This window comes from Lethenteron reissneri, chromosome 65 (assembly GCF_015708825.2).
Source record: "Lethenteron reissneri isolate LAM-NWPU_2019-01 chromosome 65, ASM1570882v1, whole genome shotgun sequence".
Taxonomy (NCBI): domain Eukaryota; kingdom Metazoa; phylum Chordata; class Hyperoartia; order Petromyzontiformes; family Petromyzontidae; genus Lethenteron; species Lethenteron reissneri.
This window is the reverse complement of record NC_083843.1, coordinates 12922232-12943493: the sequence shown is the minus strand read 5'-3', so window position 1 is coordinate 12943493 and position 21262 is coordinate 12922232. Positions and strand designations below refer to the sequence as shown.

At 47.6% G+C, this 21262-nt stretch overlaps 2 protein-coding genes across 2 annotated transcripts in view; both read left to right on the top strand.

Moving 5' to 3' along the window:
• Positions 1 to 21262, top strand: part of LOC133359677 (zinc finger protein 271-like) — a 185557-nt gene that overhangs the window by 103203 nt on the left and 61092 nt on the right. The gene's annotated exons all lie outside the window — the stretch shown is intronic.
• Positions 2387 to 19420, top strand: LOC133359609 (uncharacterized). The gene is made up of 10 exons (XM_061578073.1): positions 2387 to 2515; positions 5913 to 6006; positions 6879 to 7010; positions 9197 to 9301; positions 9963 to 10073; positions 11228 to 11301; positions 13635 to 13977; positions 14178 to 14711; positions 16187 to 16498; positions 17298 to 19420. The coding sequence occupies exons 1-10, from the start codon at positions 2465 to 2467 to the stop codon at positions 18746 to 18748; spliced, it is 3207 nt and encodes a 1068-aa protein (XP_061434057.1). The 5' UTR covers positions 2387 to 2464; the 3' UTR covers positions 18749 to 19420.

Sequence of the window (21262 nt, the reverse complement as noted above, 5' to 3'; positions counted from 1 at the left end):
AGGAAGTCCCATGAATCAGCTATTACTTCAGCATATGGGTTGATGGTGAGTCAACCCAAAACATTTACATTGCATGCAGTACGACGTTTCACTGTGATTACAACCAGCTTCATCAGATTTTCCCGGATTGTGAAGAAGTCTTCCTGGTTCCGGTCTTAAATAGAGCAAGATTGCCCACGTGTCACATTTAAGAGATTCATCTCCTTCAAACTCTTAGAATGAATATTTAGGTACAGCTGTAATGAGTCCGAGATTCTGAGCATGACGTGTGATGTTGCACCACCTGGTGGAGTTCACTGATATTGAAGGGACATCAGAAGCCGCAATGCAACATCAGAATGCAAGAATGAACGGCTCAGTGACAGCACAGCAAATATAAATGAATGTTACGGCCAATTTGAATATGCATAGAGAAAAATAATGGTTTGAATATGAACAGATGCACGATTGTACTTGCATTATCAAGGGCCAGGTTATGGCAATGCAGGGGCCCTGGGCTTCAAGAGCCGAATGGCTCACAGGGCTATACCTAATACATGAACTTGAACTTGAAGCTCAAGAGACCCGATCTAGGAGTGGGTGTGTCAAGAAGCGCCGTGGAGACGTCCATCTCTAACAAAGCGACGTCTCTATCGTCTTAGGAGTAACGTAGCTACAGCTCCGTGAACAGTCGGCCCCGATGTCTTCCACCTCGTAGACGTTGTCCCGGGCAAGCGCCCAGACCGCGGCCTCGCCCTGCTCACAAAGCCTCTCGGCCCACCCTCAACTGGACAGCGCCCTCCACCCCCAGTGCGTCACGTGACGCCAATCGTCACGACGCGCCGAGTTAATTAATTATATAGACACTCCCCTATGGCCACGCGTTCTTAACGCCCTCCATGTGGACACTTTAACTTTCTATTTGCAGTCCCCTACAACTCTAGAGTGTTGTCATGGGAATTAAAATAACAGTTTTAGAGTCTTTATTTTTGTACCTCCGTCGCCTTTATTTTTGTTTACCGATCATGTAAAACTAAAACCTTCATATTATTGACTTATAGCTTTCGTGACTGCAGGAATTAATATTCGTTTTTGTCTTCCTCCTGATGACGATCGCTTGTGTTGTGATCGAAACGTCGTGGTTTTTGTTAATTTTATTTGTATTAATTTGAACCTATCTACGTGACTTTACCGAAAGACCTAAAGAATATTTCAGATTATTGTGCTAAATAGAATTAAACGTAATGCAGTCGGGTTCATGGATGATTCAGCACTCAGCAAAATCACTCGACTCACTCGCTCACGGGCGGTCAGTCACCTCCGTTTCACTCTTCTGGCGCTATCACTTTGGTGACTGTTCCCACGAACTAACACTCATTGACCCCTTCACTCGGTCTTCCACACTGCCCGTGTGGTCCACACCGTGTCCAGCCACCACACAACGCTTCTCTGTCTGATTCTTTCCCTGGCATTGCTCAATGTGTAAGTTCCCCATGCAGTTTGTCTCTCTTTCCATCTCCGTACGACCAACCTCATTTCAATAAGCGTCTTAACTTTGACTCATTACACGGTCGTGAGTGCCGTCTCTGGGTCCGTTTTTTGCCAGTATCAAGTTGATGAAAAAATAATCGTCTCGACTCTTCCCGTCAAGAATACAGGAGGCGTTAGGATGTTCAAACACCAAATAGACTCCCTATCACAAGGCATCGAGTCTGCATTAGAGGAGGCCGTCTCCGGCGTTGGCCGAATCAGCGCTATCGTGAGCGCTCTTCACTGCTGCCTGCTTGTGTAGATAAGTTCATCGGAGACGTCCATCTTCAGGGGAGTTGAGACTCCAACAGTCAACCCCGATGGTGTCCACCAAGTTGAGACTCCAACAGTTAACCCCGATGGTGTCCACCAAGTTGAGACTCCAACAGTCAACCCCGATGGTGTCCACCATGTTGAGTCTCCAACAGTCGACCCCGATGGTGTCCACCAAGTTGAGACTCCAACAGTCAACCCCGATGGTGTCCAAATTATTTGGTTATTTCGGTAAAGTCACGTAGATAGAAAAAAATAAGAAAAATAAAAACCACCCCCCCTGTTGCCAACGAAACATCGTGGTTTTTATTATTATTTTCTATCCACGTGACTTTACCGAAAGAACCGAATAATTTGAATTCCTTTAGCCACGAAAGTTTTAAGTCGAAACGAAAGTGTCCACCAAGTTGAGTCTCCAACAGCCCCCCCCCCACTAAACCATAAGACGCGTGTGCTCAGTGCCTTCTGTCCACCTCTTTGTCAACCATCTGAACCCCCCACCACCCCTACACTTGTAATGGCCTCTACCAGTTGCGTTTTTATTGAACTCAAAGTCCATTGAGTCGAGCCGCACCCTCCTCGTCCTCCTCATCAGTCACGGGGAGAACCCCGACGCGAGCCTCAAGGGGAGTCCATCGCCTCTTGCTCAAGTCCACACATCCGTGTGGACAACTGCTGGGCCATGTCTCAATTACGCCTGCTCACCACACTCCTAACCTTCACACTCATGCTGGTAAGCTGCGTGTGTGCGTGTGTCTGTGTACCTGTGTACGTGTGTACCTGCGTGCGTGGGTCTGTGTACGTGTGTACTTGCGTGTCTGTGTGTACGTGTGTGTCTGTGTGTACGTCTGTGTGGGTCTCTGTGTGTCTGTGTGTACGTGTGTCTGTGTGTACCTGTGTGTGTCTGTGTGTACCTGTGTCTGTGTGTACCTGCGTGCGTGGGTCTGTGTACGTGTGTGTGTCTGTGTGTACGTGTGTGTGTCTGTGTACGTGTGTGTGTACGTGTGTGTCTGTGTACGTGTATGTCTGTGTGTGTACGTGTGTGTGTCTGCACTGCGAACCTGGCGACCTGAGTCCGATTCCCACTCACGGCCAATACCACCAGTGACAATTATCTGAACCGGTTCTGGGCCTCCCCTAGGTCGACTCAGCCTCAAATGGAGTACCTGGTGCGGTGTGTAGTAAACATCGCTAGCACTGGGGAGACAAAGGCTTCCGGGCGTGGTGCTGGCCACCCACCCACCCACCCCCTCGTATGCCGTGCCGTCCTTCATCGGCTGTGCTGGGGATCTTTGTCTTCACACGTCGCGAGGAGCCCACAGGAGGTGCACGAGAGGCTGGCTCATTGTGTCACCTGAGGACCCCATGGACTTCCTCCACTTCCTCATTTGATGCCCCCCCCCGCCTGCCCGACGATATCCCGGGGGTTTTGGGCAGGGAAACCAGGCAAGGCAGGCTTGGACCGCGGCGAGCCACGAGGAGGCCTCAACATCGGGTCAATGTTTGGCATCGACACCAGCGGGGGGGGGGGGGGGGCACACTACAGTATAAACTACACTCTCTACACTACACACTATACTATACACACCACACCACAATATACCTGTCAACCCCTTATCAGCGCCTACATTATTATCGACTGTATTGGTCAACCCGTGCCACTAATAAATCTCAAACGTTCATCCTACAAAGACCCATCTAAACACAAACAAATTAGACGAAACATTTGTCCCGCATTGAAACGGCCCGACCCAACATGGAACTCGGAACTCGAGATCCCTGCACAAGCACGCGGGCTAACCCGTACCAGTGCCGGATGATCCCAGTAGCAAAAGGAGCTACAAATACGATGGGGCCCGCACTTTCAATGGCCCCGCGCTAAATGCTTTCAAGCTATCAAGTCCGGTTCAGTGGACTCTGCACTTGCTCTATTACTATAGTACTCTACCGCCCTTCAACTTTTATGAACGACTGGGTGTTTAAGGTTAGCGATTTGTCTTATTATCTGGCCATATAGCAATTGAAAAAATACAATTGCTTTACTATGCAAGTTAAACATTTACGTGTTTTAATATTTTTTTTTTAATTTAGGGCCCCGTTATAACATCGTACGCTACAGCCCCCCTGCACTAGCTTCACTGAACCGTACGCGTCGACAGCTCTGAGATCTGCCCCTGGGGTTTGGACGGGGGGTGGTAGGCACCGATTCCGTGGTTCGCCAATTGCGAGCGAGGTGGCATTACGCGTGAGATGGCGTCTTGGAGCGGTGGGGGCGGGGCCGGGGGAGGACAAGCGCATGGAGTTGCCTCACGGTCCAAAGACGTCACGTGTGCAATTACATCACGGGGCAGTGTGCACGTGGCCTCAGTTCTTTTTCCGATTATAAGAGCCCGGCGTTGCGTTTGTCCGTCAACTAAAATCATAAGAGAGCCTTTCAGAAGGCCCATATACCAAAAAAAGTTAATGGTGTAGTGGTTGCCGCAAATATGCGTTTCATGCGGTGTGTAAATACATCGCCACTGGGGAGACAAAGGCGGCCGGGCGTGGTGCTGGCCACCTACCCCCTAGTGTGCCTTGCCGGCATTCATTAGCTGCTCGTCACTAACGGCACTTGCCCCAACAGTCTGCTAAGGCCCTACGGGGGATCTTTGTATTTGTTGTGTTGGCACGTTCCAATCGGACGCATCCGGTAAGCTCAGTTACAGCGCGAGAGCTTGCAATGGAAGATTGCTCGAGAAAGGAGTACTGTATTAACCTCACACAGCACTTGTGGTGAAATACAAACATGCTCTGATAATAATGCATGGCATTGTCTTGGAAACCGATTGGCCTAAACGAGAGATACAGTCAAATTTCGATTTAAAGCTTTCGTGACTGCAGGGATTCATCTTCTTGGTTCTTTCGGTAAAGTCACGTAGAAGGGAAATCATGAAAATAAAACATAATAAAATACAAATTGTATTTTATTATGTTTTATTTTATTATAGTATTTTATTATGTTTTTTTTATTTTATTATTTCCCTTCTACGTGACTTTACCGAAAGAACCAAGAAGATAGATACAGTCGCCTTCTTTATGACCTAGTCTCACTCCCAGTGTTGTGGACCAGCAGAATCATATATCGTTTTCATGTATGCATTGCCTGTAATCGTAATGATAAACCTGCATTGTCTTTGAAACTGATTGGCCTACGCCAGAGCGACAGCAGCTTTCTTCATGGCCGAGTCTCTGTACCAGTGTCAGACCAGAGAATGCCAAAAGGCGACCAGAACAAGGACAATGCCATATATTATTATCAGCGCATGCTTGTTTACATGTTCATCACAAGTACTGTGCGTGGTTCATGCAGTACTTGATCCCTTCCAAAAGCTATAATCTATTTGGTATTTGAATATCTTAACACGACTCCCGTTTTATTACTGCCAGAAATGGTAAACACCTATTCTTATTTTTAAGTTGTAATAATGATTTATAAAATTTCGATTTAAAGCTTTCGTGACTGCAAGGATTCATCTTTTTTTTATCATGCTTTTTTATTTTATTATGTTTTATTTTTATTATTTTATTATTTCCCTTCTACGTGACTTTAACGAAAGAACCAAGAAAATGATATATTAATGATATGATAGGGGAGCGGTGGTGCAGTGGTTAGCACACTGCGATATATAACCCCGGCCCTTAAGAGTTAAATTCCCGCTCACAGCCACCAACACCAGTGACGGTTATCTGAACCGGTCCTGGGCCTCACGTAGATCGACTCAGCTTCAAATGAGTACCTTGTACGGTGTGTAGTAAACATCGTCACTAGGGAGACAAAGGCGGCCGGACGTGGTGCTGGCCACCCACCCCCTCGTGTGCCAGTGCCGGCCTTCATAGGTGCTGCTCGCTAACAGCACTTTCCCCAACAGTCTGTTCAGGCTACACGGGGGTTCTTTGTCTTTGTTTCGTGATGGAGACGCTCGAGGGTCATGTGACCAGGTCTCCGAGCCAGGCAATCAATTTCACATTTGTGCTCGCTGCCATTAATAGTGCTGCTTGGCTGCACATAATGTCCATACCATTGAGTACAAGTGAGTTAACGTGGTGCACGTGTGGCAGTATAAGTGAGTTAACGTTGTGCATGTGTACAGATTGCTCCAGTCTCTACAGAGGACAATCAAGAGGATTGCCCCCAAGGAAGTTACAGAACCGAAACCAACATCTGCTGCTATCTGTGCCCTGCAGGTACCGTGACAAAGCGACGTGGATTATTCATCCAATTGAGATTGGATTTTTGGTGAAAATAGAATCTTTAAATTCAAGTGAGATTCAAGTCAACCAAATAGCACACCGAGTGTCATAATGGCCGTGTCAAGGACACCGAGTCAGCACCGTTGAGTCATCGGATGATGGTTTGAGGGAAATCGCCAATTTACCAAATAAAACCACTGGTTTAAATTCGGTTTAAAAAAAAATATCCAAAGTGAATGAGCCCAACCCTCATACGATACAATATACGTTGTAAAGCACCTTTGGACTAAGGCACTGCTTTATACCAATCTATACAAGGAATGCAGATAAGATATTTATTGCTACAATATTACCCTCACAACTGTCTTACCTTTCACTTGTAAACTCAATTCCATTCATATCGAACGCGGCTAAAAACATCTGCTACCAGTCCACTTTGCTACCACTCTGAGTTATACTGCCATTGGCCTTTGTTATGCAACGGATATACAGGGACGCCTCTACTTACCAACATTTGACTTACGAACTTTCAGAGATACAAACAAACCCGTCCATATGTCCAGTTGCCTGTTGGACCGAGAGTCGTAAGTTCAACCGCCGCGCAATAGATGGCAGTCACAGCATCTACTTCTGCAGAACGTGAAGAACCAATAGCATCTATGTCTACAGGAGATTATACAACTTTTAAAGCCATTGCCCGTGTTGAGTGTACATGCCGTACAACACGTTTGGAATCGACAGGAGTAAAGTTGGACTGAGGAACAAATCGACTTACGAACAGACATCTGGAACCTAACTCGCTCATAAGTAGAGGCGTCCCTTGTACTCTATAAACATCAATGATGTTTGTTTGTTTAACTCAACAGGGACGCACAAGAGCCACGAATGCACAACGCATGGACAGTTCCCAGTCTGCCTGTCGTGCATAGATAAATCAACGTTCACAGACTCCGCAAATAACCTCACAAGCTGCCAAGCATGCAAAATCTGCGACAAAAGTAAGAGATACCAACCGAACTGAGTGGTGGAGGTGCCAGTGTGGGAGCTGTGGCACAATGTTTGGTCGCACTGTGCTACGAACCCGGCAGAGACCCGAGTTCGATTCTCATTCACGTCCAACAAGTGCCAAATATTTTAACTGGGCCTGGGCCTCCCCTAGGTCGACTCGGCCGCAAAAAAGTACTTGATGCGGTGTGTGAAAACATCGCCACTGGGGAGACAAAGGCGGCCGGGCGTGGTGCTGGCCACCCACCCCGTAGTGTGCGGTGCCGGCCTTCATTGGGTGCTCGTCACTAACGGCACTTGCCCCAACAGTCTGCTAAGGCCCTACGGGGATCTTTGTATTTGTTGTGTTGGCGCGTTCCAATCGGACGCATCCGTTAAGCTCAGTTACAGCGCGAGAGCTCGCAATGGAAGATTGCTCGAGAAACGAGTTGTCTTACCTTACGTAGATTTACATACATTGGCACCTTAATCCTTAGGCCAACCTTTATCGTCACCACATTATGATCGCATCTACCTCCTATGAGCAGTGCGTTCCAGTGAGGACTCGCCGCATTTGACATGGGGAGTAAATTGGCGAACGCGGACAGACTTAGTGTGGCGGTGGTGGATCACAAGGACTGGAGTTTGGGAAACCCTCGAATGCTGTATGAACAATTTTTTAGGCCCACTGAGCTATGTAGCTCTTTTTCAGAAGCGACCTGGTCATCATGAATGATAGCCCAACGAAGTGGCTTATCATCATCATCGTGGAAATTGACTCTAAAATGCATATCGATTCTAAATGTAGGAGGAACTAGAGGACCTGGGGAAAGAAATCGACGTGACCACGGGGAAAAGAGACACGCAAACTCCAAATATGCAGGTGTCAGGGTCAGGATCGAACCCACAACCTCCTATTTACCAGGCGAGGTACTGTAGTTAACATCTTGACACCACGGCACCCACATTAAGGATCAGATTCTTTATTTATCCAGGAGGAATCCGATGAGCTGTGAAGCTCTTTGTCACAGATGTCCAATAGGGGCTGGGGGGGGGTTAGTGAGTAACAAATAAACACAACGATAGGAGTGCTAAATAGAGAAAATGCAAGCCACTATTAATAAAGAATAAGTACAAAAAATCCTAACTACATAAATTCCTGCCGATTTGTCAACACTAAATGCAACCTTTGTGCAAGGAAGCAAAACTACAACAGCAGTCCCAGCCCACACCAAAACAACAACAACAAGTCCATGCTTTGGTGCTTCTCCTCAGGTACCTTAACATTCAAACTTGATTTGACGCTTTCCTGACTGCAGGGCAGGAAAGGACAGGAAAGCGCAGGAATTACTCTTTGGTTCTTTTGGTAAAGTCAAGTAGAAATAAAAGAAATAAAATAGTCAGACCATTAAGTGAAATACTTAATGTAATATTGTTTTTCTTGCCAACCCTTGAGAACTGGCCTGTACCCAGGTCACCAAGACAACAACGCACAGTCCCTCAGTGGTAGTCGGTGTATCGTCGCGTTTTCGTTTAGCCATATTTGTTTGTTGTAATACAGTTAGACTGATAACTTTAATCTAAATTGTCTTATGGTTAAATTTCGATTTAAAGCTTTCGTGACTGCAGGGATTCATCTTCTTGTTTTTTTCGGTAAAGTCGCGTAGAAGGGAAATAATAAAATAATAAAAATAAAACAATCAAATTAAATTCTCACGACGTTTCGGCCACAACGCAAGCAGCCATCCTCAGGTGAAGAACAGGGCTGTCAAAAAGATCCGGACGCTGTCTTTCCGACAGCCCTGTTCTTCACCTGAGGACGGCTGCTTGCGTTGTGGCCGAAACGTCGTGAGAATTGTATTTTATTATATTTAATTTTTATTATTTTATTATTTCCCTTCAACGTGACTTTACCTAAAAAAACCAAGAAGATGTAGTATGGTTGTTATTGTTTGACTTGCATCCCACTGGGATTTTTGCACACAGCGTTGATATACGGTGCTTTTTCTGGAAGACTTTGCTGTTTTTTCCTGGATTTTTCTGTCGCGTGTAGTCACTTTAAGATGTTTCTTGCTCATGTTTTTGTTTGTTGCGGTTGCACCCTATTCAAGAGCCGCATGGCTCACAGGGCTATACCTAATAAATGAACTGGACTGAAATGAAATGAACTGTGTGATCTGGTTACGCGATGTTCTTGCAGGCGAACTCTTTGAACGCCAGTGCAGCACGATTAGCGACACGGTGTGCACGTGCATCAAAGGACTACACAGACCGAGTCCGTCCCAGGCCTGCGAGGACATTGAAGGTAAGATGAGTTAAATAATTATAGAACGGTGTCTTGGTGCGTGTGTCAGTGGGGAGCGATAGTGTAGTGGTTAGCGCGCTGCGCTATGAACCCGACGATCCGGGTTCAATTCCCGCTCACGGCCAACACCATTGACGATTATCTGAACCGGTCCTGGGCCTCCCCTAGGTCGACTCAGCCTCAAATGAGTACCTGGTGCGGTGTGTAAACATCGCCACTGGGGAGACAAAGGCGGTCGGGCGTGGTGCTGGCCACCCACCCCCTCGTGTACTGTTCCGGCCTTCATAGGTGCTCGCTAACAGCACTTGCCCCTACAGTCTGTCAAGGCTACACGGGGGACCTTTGTGTGTGTGGGGAGCTGTGATGCAGCGGTTAGCATGCCGCGCTACGAACCCGGCAGAGACCCGAGTTCTATTCCTGGCCCACGGCCACCAACACCATTGACGATTATGTGAACTGGTCCTGCCCCCCCCCCCCCCCCCAGGTGGACTCAGCCTTAACTAAGTTCCATGGTGTGGTGTGTCGTAAAACAAACCAGTACTGGGGAGAAAGGCGGTCGGGCAGGAGCGGTGCTGGCGATCATGCCTGCCTTCAGGAGGTGCTTGCTAACAGCGAGGTGGATCTTTGTCTTTTATACCAAGTGTGCGTGTTCGTGCTGTAGGCTCCAAGGGTTGGATTTGGGCCGTCGTGCCCGTCGTGATGGTGACTGTGGCTGGATTCGTTGGCCTCATATTTTGGATGAAGAAACTGCAAGGGAAAAGATCTCGTCTACGTGAGTCCCGTCCGTACAGGCAGACAAGGCGGTCTCGCCTAGGGCACCCCCAGTTAAGTGGGGCGCCAAATTCTAGTAAAAAATACAAATACAATAACGAAGCTGTCATTATTTCAATTCTCGTGTGCTTACAGAGGCAATATTAATTATAATTAATTTCTCAACATTGCTTAGACGTTGTTGGTTGGATAGACAAATGAACAAACTGATAAAAAAAGCTTTCAAAAAAATGAATGGAAAAGAGGGGCAAAATGTTTCCCAGGTTACCAAAAACCCCTCAGCCTAGATCTGCCCTTGGGGTTTGGGTGGTGGTGGGCACCGATTGTGCTGTTTGCTCAGGGCCCTGCCACTTGCTGGCAGCTCGTCCAGGGGCTGCCCCTGCGCCACAACGTGTGGAACTCTTGCGGCTGCATTCGCATGAGCTGCTCTTGGCTGCCACACACCCCGGCGTCTCCAGTGATTTGTTTGAGCCACTTCTCACGGGGTGGGATGACCACGAGGACGGCTCCATTCCATTGAGGGGGGGGGGAGCGGAGGAGTCGGGTCCCGCAGTTTCACTTTGCAAACGTCAACCACCAACTGAAATTTTCTGCGTGAGTTTGCGCATCAAGACGGGGCGACTGTGTCCACAGAGTGACGGCACAGCCGTCTCCTTCCTCGAACGAAGCTCTCAATCGCTAGGACACCGGTCTCAGACGCCCCAGCGGTGACATTTCCGACGAAGTCGAACCACCGGATGCCAAGAAGGGCGTCTTTGGCAATCGTGGAAGGACTGACAGTCGATCCAAATCAACTTAAAGCAATGTCCAGGCCCCTCCACGCCATACAACAACAAAACTGGCCAGACACATCACTGGTAGATTAATGAGGCTGGTTGTAATCAACGGCGAAACGTCACGGTACTCGAATTGTAAACGTTGTGGGTTTACTTTCCAAAAACACACGAGCAGTGTGCTTAAATAATAACTAATCGGCATGTTTTGTTTACGTGACACACCTTACTAATTGGCTGTGGCGGACATTGGTGGTTTAACGACATTCAAATTTACACAATCCAACTTCATTACGTGATATGTGATAAAAAGCTTAATAGCTCATCGGATTCCTCCTCCGGCAGTGTAAATCAATATTCTGATTCTGTTTTTATTCCCAAGTCAAGGACACCGAAGTTGAGATGCAACTGCTGCATGGTGACGACCACTCCATGCCAACCCCAGTGGAACCACAGGTGACCACTCCTACCGCAACACCACGGCACCACAGGCCCACAGGCCACACGATTGCCACTCTGAGCAACGATGCTCCGAGTGAGCGAATAGCAGCAAATCCCGCCAATACATTACGAATAACAACATTTGTAGACATGTTTATATAATTTATGGATTATTATTGTTCATCAAAATCTGAATCTGTATTGAGACTGGAGGAGAAGGAATCCGATGAGCTATGAAGCTCTTTTGTACAGATGTCTGGTAAGGGCCACAGGGTCAGCGAGTGACAGCGAACAAAATGGGACCTTTTTGCCAGTATCAAAGTTTGTTGTTCACCTTTTAGTGTTCTCTGGTCTAACACTGGTGAGACTAAGCCATGGAGAAGGCCGTCTCTGAAGTAGGCCAAACAGTTTCAAATACAATGCATCATATTACGAGAGCATGTTTTGCTTGCCTGTTCACCACATGCACTGTGTGTGGTTAATGCAGACTTAATTCCTTGCGAAAGGTTTCGATTTGGTGTTTGAACATCTTCACACGACTCTTTGTTTTATTGCCAGAAAGAGGTCAAACCTATTTCTTATTTTTTTCAAACAAACACAAACAAACAATAGGAGCGCAAAATAGAGAAAGGGTAAAACAAGTCACTAAAAGTAAACAAATAATAAAGTTCACAAGTATAAATTGCACAAGTTCAGTGAACCCTCAGTTTAACGGAATAATATTGGAGGGTGGGGGAAGGGGTGTTTGTAGAATCCGATTGTTATTGGCCAAATCGCGTAGCACTAAATCACACCCGACCACACGCAAACTACTTACTTACAGTTCAGTAAATGATCATTATAAAATATTCTAAGGCTTCATGAAAAAAAATGAACACAGTAGTAATAATGATGATACTAGTGCAATAATAACTTTGCATACACGATTAGAGCAGAGGGTCACATGTGGAGGCTCCTCAGGGCAGATGTGTTAGGGGTGTGAGCACGTCGCTGACAGCAGAGCCTCGCAGCTCTCCCATTGGAGGACGAGCCGCTGACCCCATGACGCACTCTAGGAAAGGCCCTACGGGCGACATGATTGGAGGAGAAAAGAACGAGAAGAGAGAGGCGGGGGGGAGCGGCAGATGCGGGCAGAGAGGGCATAGCGATGGCTGTGTAAGCGGACGCTGGAGAGAGAAATAGAGAGGGTTAATATTTACCCGTCTCCCTCGTGGATTTCATTACACATGTTAAAGCCTTTGTAGTCTAACATCATATCAATCCGTTCTGTTGAAACCGTCCAAGCGTGAAGCGATCAATGTTCACCTTGTGAAGTTATGTATACGATATTGTATTGTCAAATATTTTTAAAGACAAAGTTCTGTAAATGTATTGTCACAACGTCATTCTCCACTTTTATTTCACCTGTGATTTTCTTTTGGGGGGGACAAAGTCTATTGTTGGTCGTCGTGCAAGCGTGGGGCAAGGCAGCAATACACCAGCGACAGCAATTTAACAGCAACATAATAGCGACACACCAGCAACAGAAACACGAGCATCAACGGTCGCAGACCCCACCAAGGAAGCCGTGCTTGAGATGGCCACAGTTGGGATCTGAACTCACAAAATCTCTACACGTTCCACGGGACATGTTGAGTGTTTAGTTAACTCCCTCTGTAATTTTCCACCACTGCTGACCAACTTGGCCGGAGATAAGGCTGAACGAACCCAGCTTAAATCTTATCTCATACAGCACTATATAGCGCCTTAAAATTGTACGCAAGATTATAGTGGGTTGAAAACTAAAATTAGTGGGCCTGTTCTTAAAAGTGGTGGTGTGTGTAGTTATAGTAACAGGAGGACAGGTGGGAATGTCAAGGAAGGGTTGGGGTAGTGATAGGGGTTGGGGTAGCCTGGTCGTGGCTGGGCGGTGGGGGCAGGGAGTAGCAGTAGCTGCAGGATTCTGGGCTAGCGGAGAAGAGATGGGGGGTTGTTCTGAGGGAGGAATTGAAGCTGCAGGTTTTTGTTGATGGTGAAGATGATTGTTCAGCGTGATGCAGTGGGTTTCTGTGAAGGGGAGCGAGAAGGGAACAGGAATTAGACTGGGCACAGGGTGGCCAGGGAGGCACAGAAAGGGACGGTGGAGACTGGGAGCGAAGAGGACGGGATGGGGCAGAGCAGTAAGAGATGAGAGAAGCAATATTATGTTGGGCAAGACCACGGAATCAATGTCTGTGTCCATCTCTACTGTAACCAGCCCAAGACAGAAGGCAGTGGGCTGATTCCACCACAGGCGGGAGTTGAACTCACGGATCTGTGCTTGAAAGTTCCATTGCAGAGTCCACGTCCTAACAGTGGCCGTGTCGCAGGTGGAGGTTGTCGCTGTGAGAGACGCCGTGGAGATGATCCAAGAGAAGATGGCCTCCAGTGGAGGTGCCGTGTGGACGTGGCTGAGTGACAGCCGCTTAGAGCTGCTGGGGAGTGGAGGCGGTGGGGTCGGGCCGCACCTCTTGCTCGACCTCTTCCTGCGGGAGCTCATCGACGAGGCCGAGTACTGGAAGGCACGCGGCCTCCCTGATGCGTCGCGACGGGCACACTACGTCATCGGCCTCGTGGTAGACAGAGGAGAGGAGGCCTGCGGGAAGTTCAGGGACATTTACAAGGACTTCAGTAGCAGGAAGAGAACATTTCTAGACATGCAGAGACAGGCTGGTAAGTACATAAATGACTCGTACATTGCAGCATTACCTATATTACTGTAACGTGATATTATAATGTAAAAGTATGAATGATTATGTTTCACTGGGCCTTGTTCTGCGATCCACCCCAGTACCTCTTGCGACCCACCAATACTTCACGACCCATAGTTTTGGAACCACTCAGTAACAGCGTTATTATTTTCATTGTTACAGAAATCTGCTCACCAATATTCGACCCGAACACAGCAAACAAGATGCTCCTCCTGTCCACGGACCTCAAGACAGTGACGAGAGCAACTCATGCTCATCCGTACCCAGATCACGGGGATAGGTTTGTGAGTCACCCCCAGGTGCTGTGCTCTGAGAAATTCATCTCCGGGCGCCACTACTGGGAGCTGCACGTGGGCTGTGCAGAGCAATACATGGTCGGTGTCGTTAGTACGAATGTGTCCAGAAGTGGTGGGGAAGGTGATCTGGGACACAGCGCTGCTTCCTGGTGCGTGTGGAGACGCGACGCTGAGCTCGTGGCTGCTCACGATGGAGAAGTCACCGTGCTGAACCCGCCAGTGCCGCTCCAGCGAATCGGGCTTCACCTGGACTGTGACAATTCGAAGCTCACGTTTGTTTGTGCCGAGACCATGACGCCTCTGCACACTTTTACACAGATGTGGGAACGCCATTTTATGTCTACAAAGAAGTGTCGTTTTTATCCTGTCGTGTGTCTGCACAGCGGTTCGATCACCATAGGTATGGTAATTTTTCTCAACGGTAACGTCCACGTGTGTACAATAACGCAACACAGCCATTCGCATCATTGTGGAGAATATCAGTAACAACATTAATGAGCAGACAGCATGCATCCTTCACATGTCTGTCCCTCTACATAAATAACAAAGTGCTTTGTAATCATCCTATGAGCGACAACGCCTTTCGGTATTGCATAATTTCAGGAGCATTGATTCCACACAAACTGGACTGGTTTCGACATGCAGTGTCTCATCAGCAGTCTGGCTCGCTAGAACCAGTGCTGGTGAACTGCCAGATATTTATAGACGATGACCCTCTGATGAGTAAGTGGTGCATTCCCAGAAGTGATGCACTCCTAGATACACGTGCAGGATGCATATCGTCTGCTAGTTTATCTTGCTATGCACACAACAGTAACTGCTATTGGGCTTTCCCGCTCTCCGTCAGGTGCAGCATCACAGTTCTCTTGAACATCACCATAAATAGAGCGATTCAGAGCTTGATGTCATCGTGGGATTCTGCATATTTCATAACTACCAGATGTAAACTTTGGTCGGACCAAGCTCAGTCTCAATCATGTTCAAATTTTTCTCTGTAATTTTATGGTCATTGAAAAGGTGCAAAATCAAAAAGTTGGTATTGCACCGTGTGTATGTATATATACTTAAAAGCCATTATCCGAAAGCAAACTTACTTCTGGTTATTTGGTCAAACAATATTTAGAAAGTTTACAGGCTGCCCAATGTTTACACTTATATGCTCAGTCCGAGGGGAAGTCCATGACAGAGATAAATCAATGGTATAAAACATTTACGTGAACATTAAAACATCAGCAAATGCTTCAAAATAGACTCTATCACACCTAAATATACCCTCATGGTTATATTTCTGAATAATTATTGGATAATTCTGGTGATTTCGCAGTGAAGATGACTGTCGGTCAGAAGCTATTAAAAACACCTATTAAAACATTCCCCAGTGAAAAAAGTACCAGATTTAATCCATAGCGTGATTATGATTCTGACATTCCCAGAACTGTAGGGTTAGTCTCGAAATACATAAACGATGAGAAACATGAAAAATAACAATATCATTTACCCCTTTCTAGCAATAAAACAGATGTTAAGACGTTCAAACACCAAATAGTAACGTTTTAAGGAATCAAGTCTGCATTAACCACACGTACCTGTGGTGCACATACAAACATGATTTAATAATATGTGGCATTGTCTTTGAAACTGATTGACCTACACCAGCGACAACCTTCTTCATGGCCTAGTCTCACCAGTGTCAGACCAGAAAACGCCAAAAGACTAACAGTATCATTGCCAAAAAGAGAATGATTAGAAAGTTGAAGGTATTGCATCAGAGAATCATCCCTTCCACTATAATGAATCATGAATGCCCACAAACACGCTCAGGCAGAGTTTAAGGCACCAATTCTCATCCACGCGTTTTGTTCTCTCACTCCGCAGCCCAACCCCTCAGTTGTGGCGTCTCCACTCTTGAGAAGAGTCCAAAACCCGCGTCTGGGTCTACGGCAGAGGGCTCTCAGATGGCACTGCTGCTGTCTAGGAGACCCTATCTCTTACTGCATGAGATGTTGATGCAGGGCCACATCAAGGAGCACGTCTACTGGAAGGCGTACATGGAAAAAGACTCCAGAAAGTGTGAAAAGTTCATCCGCGAGGAAGTTAAACGTGTAAAGAAGGACAGGGAGCTCAAGGTAGTGATGGAAGCCACTAGAAGTAATGAAAGAGACTTCCTCGCCATGTTACAATCGTCAGGTAAGAGACAAACCACTTCAATACACGCACACCTCATGCTTGCACGCTTCAGTTTATAGTCATCACAAGTGTTATTGTTGTAACATAATTTGTCAACGTCAGTGTACAAGATGTACATTGGGAAGATTGTCAGGAGAGTGAGACGTCAAGGTGGGCATGAAGTCTCAAACATCTGTGGCTCTGACAACGGTTCGCTCTGTCACTGCTGTTGCTGTAAACGGTGGCGTTTACGACCAAAATGCGGCTAAATTCCAGATAGTTTAGGTATTTATCCACAATAAGCAACGTATTTCTGGTAAAATATCTCATTGTTTTAAATCTCATATATGCACCTCCGATAAGCATGGTTGGCTATGTATGGTGCAAAATAAGTTCAACACGAATGCAAACATATCATTGTTCTTGTTCATAGGAGGTTTTTGGGTTAGATCACGTAAATATGTGTCGTTAAAACCCGCCTCCACCCGACACAGCCAACTAGTAAGGGTTGTCACGTAAACAGAACATGCCAATTCGTCACTAGTACAGCACACCGGTGTGTAGGAGAGCCAAGCCACACCATTTACAAACTTAGTACTGTTGTGGCTTGGCTCTCCAACACACTGGTGTGCTGTACTAGCGACGAATTGGCACTTTCTGTTTACGTGACAACCCTTACGAGTTGGCTTTGTCGGGTGGTAGCGGGTTTTAACAACATTTACATATTTACGCGATCTAACCCAAAAACCTCTAATATGGATGATATTGGTTGCGAAAGCCTGCTACGTGTTAAATTGTTCTTGTTCTTCTTTGTTTTCAGAAAGGTGCTCTCCCACCGTGAACCCCAATTCCGTGAACTCCGACCTCCGCCTCTCCGTCGACCTCAGGACGGTGACTCTGTCCTCCGAGCGCCACTCTTACCCCCACCACCCCGAGCGCTTTGAGAACTCCGCTCAGGCACTGTGCCGCGAGGGCTTCTCCAGCGGCGCGCACTACTGGGAGGTGGACGTGGGCGGCGCGGAGCAGTTCAGAGTGGGCGTCGCGTGCGCCACTCTGCCGCGCGGAGGGAGCGCGGAGGCGCAGGTCCTGGGCGCGGGCGCGGACTCCTGGTGCCTGTGGAGACGCGAGGGCGGCTACGCGGCGAGCCACCGCGGCCGCCACACCGCACTGGCGGCCGTGCGCCCTCCCAGGAAGATCGGCGTTCACCTGCGTTGGGAAGAGGGGCTCCTCTCGTTCTACTGCGCCGACACCAGGAGGCGGCTGCACTCATTCAATGCCACCGCCTTCCCAGGCCCTCTCTACCCCGCCCTGTGCGTGCCCAAGGGGACGCTCACCATACTTCGCCTGAGTCTACGGTTTGAGGAGGGTGAAGGAGCGACCGGTGAGGTGGGGAAGAGAAATGATGAGAGAGCAGAAGAGATTGTTCGTCAAAGTAAGGCTGGAGTAGCGAGTGATGTGGGAGAGGGTGGAGGAGAGAAGAGTCATTGGGTTGATGTTGGAGTAGAGAAGAGTGAGGTGGGGGCTAGTGGGGCAGGGAAGAGCGAGGGGTGGGAGAGCGCGAGAGTGAACCCTGACCCCGAGGCGCAGGATGGAGGAGCAGTGGTAAATGCTGCAGGGGAGAGCGGCGATGCGACAAAGGAAGATGTGGAGACTTTTACAGACAACGTGAAAAGTAAAGTTACAAAGAAGAACCTTGTTGGAAAATTCTTGAGTAAGACAGGAAGAAAGAGTGATGAGCATAGCACTAAGGCAATGAAGAGTGAGGTTGGAGAGGATGGGAGAGTGAAGGAGAGTGAAGGAGAAAAGAGCGATGTGAGTAAGAGCGGAGTCGTAGAGATCGAAGTGGAGGGTGGAGGAGCAGTAGAAAGCACTGACGGGGAGAGTGGCGATGCGAAGAAGGGAGCGGCGGCGACTTTAAAAGACAACGTCAAAAGTAAAGATAAGAAGCACCTTGTTGGGAAAGTTTTGAGCAAGGCAGGAATAAAGAGCGGTGTGCGTAGCGGTGAGGCAGTGGAGGCTGAGGTGGCGCAGGGTGCGAGAGTGAAGGAGCATGGAGGAGAGGAGAGCGGAGGAGAGAAGAGTACCGTGGTGAAGAGTGAAGAAGGGAAAGTCGACGGGTGCAAGAGTGAAGGAGAGACGAGCGATGTGAGTAAGAGTGGAGTTGTAAAGAACGAGGTGGGGGGTGAAGGAGCAGTACAAAGCACCGCTGGGGAGAGTGGGGACACGGTGAAGGGAGCCGAGGGTTCTGTAAAACACATCATAAAGGAATAACGCAGAACCTTGTTGGGAAAGTTTTGAGTAAGGCAGGAACAAAGAGCGGTGTGCGTAGCAGTGAGGGAGTGGAGAGTGAGGTGGGGCAGGATGGGAGAGCGAATGAGAGTGATGTGGAGGAGAGTGGAAGAGTGATGGAGGAGAGAATGTCGATGGCTACGACTGTCTGTTGAAATGACGACAGCTGTCTCGGAATCTTGGCACGAGTTTACGTCATCCTTTGTGTTTTACATTCGACCCTTGATTATCCGCGTGTGGAGTTTATCCAATCTGCGGATCAACCGCGCACCTGAGATTGACATGAATTAATAACTCATGGATATCCCCTTAAGCTCACGTTAATAGCCTAAAACAGTTACACCTCGTTATTCTTGGAAATGTTTATTACAAGTCACATGGTGCTTAAACCGAACAAATGTGCGCCGGTTAAGCCAAAATCACGTGGTCGCCCCGACAGTACAGCAGTTTGCATATCTTTATAAACTAGGGGCGGAGTTTGATTGGAGTGGCTCTGCTGCTGTCCAATTAGTGGGCGGAATCTTCTTCTCGAGAGTAGGAACGTCATCACTGAGCGCGTGCATCAAATCGGTCGATTGTTAGTTTTAGGCCATTGTTTGTGTTTTATTTGTATGGACTTTTGTAATTAAACAAGATCAATACATTGACTATGAATTTTAGTTTTGTGTATTCACAAACTACGTTTTGGGTGAGATCACGCAAGTATAAATGTGTCGATTTGAAGCTTTCGTGACTGCAGGAATCCATACTTGTTGGTTTTTTCGATAAAGTCACGTAGGTAGAAAAACAACAGATCATGACGTTTCGATCGCAACACAAGCAATCGTCATCAGGTGGGACAACCTACTTCAGCAGATTTTTCTTGCTGTGGTTGTCCCACCTGATGATGATTGCTTGTGTTGCGATCGAAACGTCGTGATCTGTTATTTTGCTACCTCCGTGACTTTACCGAAAGAACTAGAGTATAAATGTTCGTTAAACCCGCCACCACCCGACGCAGCCAATTAGAAAGGTTTGTCACGTAAAGAGAATATGCGTCATCTGGTCCAACCCATGTGAGACTAGGCTCTAAGGAAAGCTGTCTCGGGTGTGGACCAATCAACTTCAAGGACAGTGCATATATTACCGGAGTTGTGTTTTTTGTTTGCATTATGGCTGCAGGTATTGTGGTCTATGCAAACATGACTCCTTGTGAAAAAGGTGTCAGTTTTGTTGCCAGATAGAAGGGTTAAAAACAATTATCATTTGTGAGCTCCTCACACAATCCAGCCTGCAGGTTAAACCCAGGATGGATCGTAGGCAGGGCCAGCCTGAATCTATCTAACCCGCGAAGATGTTCCAACCAATACCAATACCCGCCATTCGCCACTAAGTGATGGTGACGTCACCACGGCGCCTGTGCCAGGCCAGGTGTATTTTGAGGCCACGTGAAGTGTCGAAGGCTCGCTGATAGGTCTTAGGACAGACCCAGGTGCCATGGGTTGACCGACTGAGATGATCAGTAGATGCACCACCAGCTGTACCCCCTACTGTGCCAACGTGTTGTATTTTAGCTCCCCGGCGCTGTGCTCATTGTTGTGAGCGTCACTCCTATGCCCTCCGTTGTTGCTGGAGGCTGACAACCACACAACCACTACCACCACGACCACCACCACCACTACACGGGGGAAGAGACGCAGCATCCTTTATTACGTCGGTACCGCCTCAACTGCGCAACCCCTGGATCCTCACGTGCGTACGGCTTGGGATAAAACGCCCCTCCCGTGGGGGCAAGCCTTTTCCCACTGCGAGGGGTAGCGTTCTTCAAACTCACCGCAATCAGCAAATCCCCAAACTCCACGGCGTTGCGGGGAGAAGTCGGAGGTGGTTTGGTTTCCGGTTCGCAATACGACACTCACCCACCCCTCCTGCTGTTTTAAGCTACCCTGCATCAACCCAACACGTTAAACGGGAGAGTATTTTGAACGTAAAATACGATTCTCGTTACCTAGTGACGAATATAACGTGTACGGTAAATGTATAGAATGAACAAAAAATTACATAGTGTATGGTTACTGTACTTAATGGGACCTCCTTTGCCAGTACAAAAACATGAGAATAGTTTTCCCCTTTTTTCTGGCAACAAAACTTAAACATTTTGCAAGGAATCATGTCTGCATTAACCACAAAACTTGTGGACAGAATGCAAACAAAAAACACACTCTGATAATATCTGTAGCATTGTATTTGAAACTGATTGGTCCACACCAGAGACAGCTTTCTTTCGAGCCTAGTCTCAAACGGTGTTAGACCAGAGAACGCCAAATGGCCTACTGTTTACCGTACTGTTTCCTGTAAAGTTACCGTGCTGTTTTCTCTACAATTACTGTCAAGTTACTGCACTGTCCACTGCAGGAAGAGAAATGGCGTGCGACTGAACCTCGCTGCCTCCTCATTGGAGGCTGGGAACGCCACGTGGCCTGGAACCCGCGATAGGAGACGAGGCAGCAGTCAAGA

What these genes read in the sequence shown, in the direction of transcription:
- LOC133359609 (XM_061578073.1), top strand. Translation starts at nt 2,465, where the DNA reads ATGTCTCAATTACGCCTGCTCACCACACTCCTAACCTTCACACTCATG. An exon ending in ATGCAAAATCTGCGACAAAA is followed by an intron (nt 7,011 to 9,196) that starts GTAAGAGATACC and finishes ATGTTCTTGCAG; the next exon opens with GCGAACTCTTTGAACGCCAG. An exon ending in AGACATGCAGAGACAGGCTG is followed by an intron (nt 13,978 to 14,177) that starts GTAAGTACATAA and finishes TCATTGTTACAG; the next exon opens with AAATCTGCTCACCAATATTC.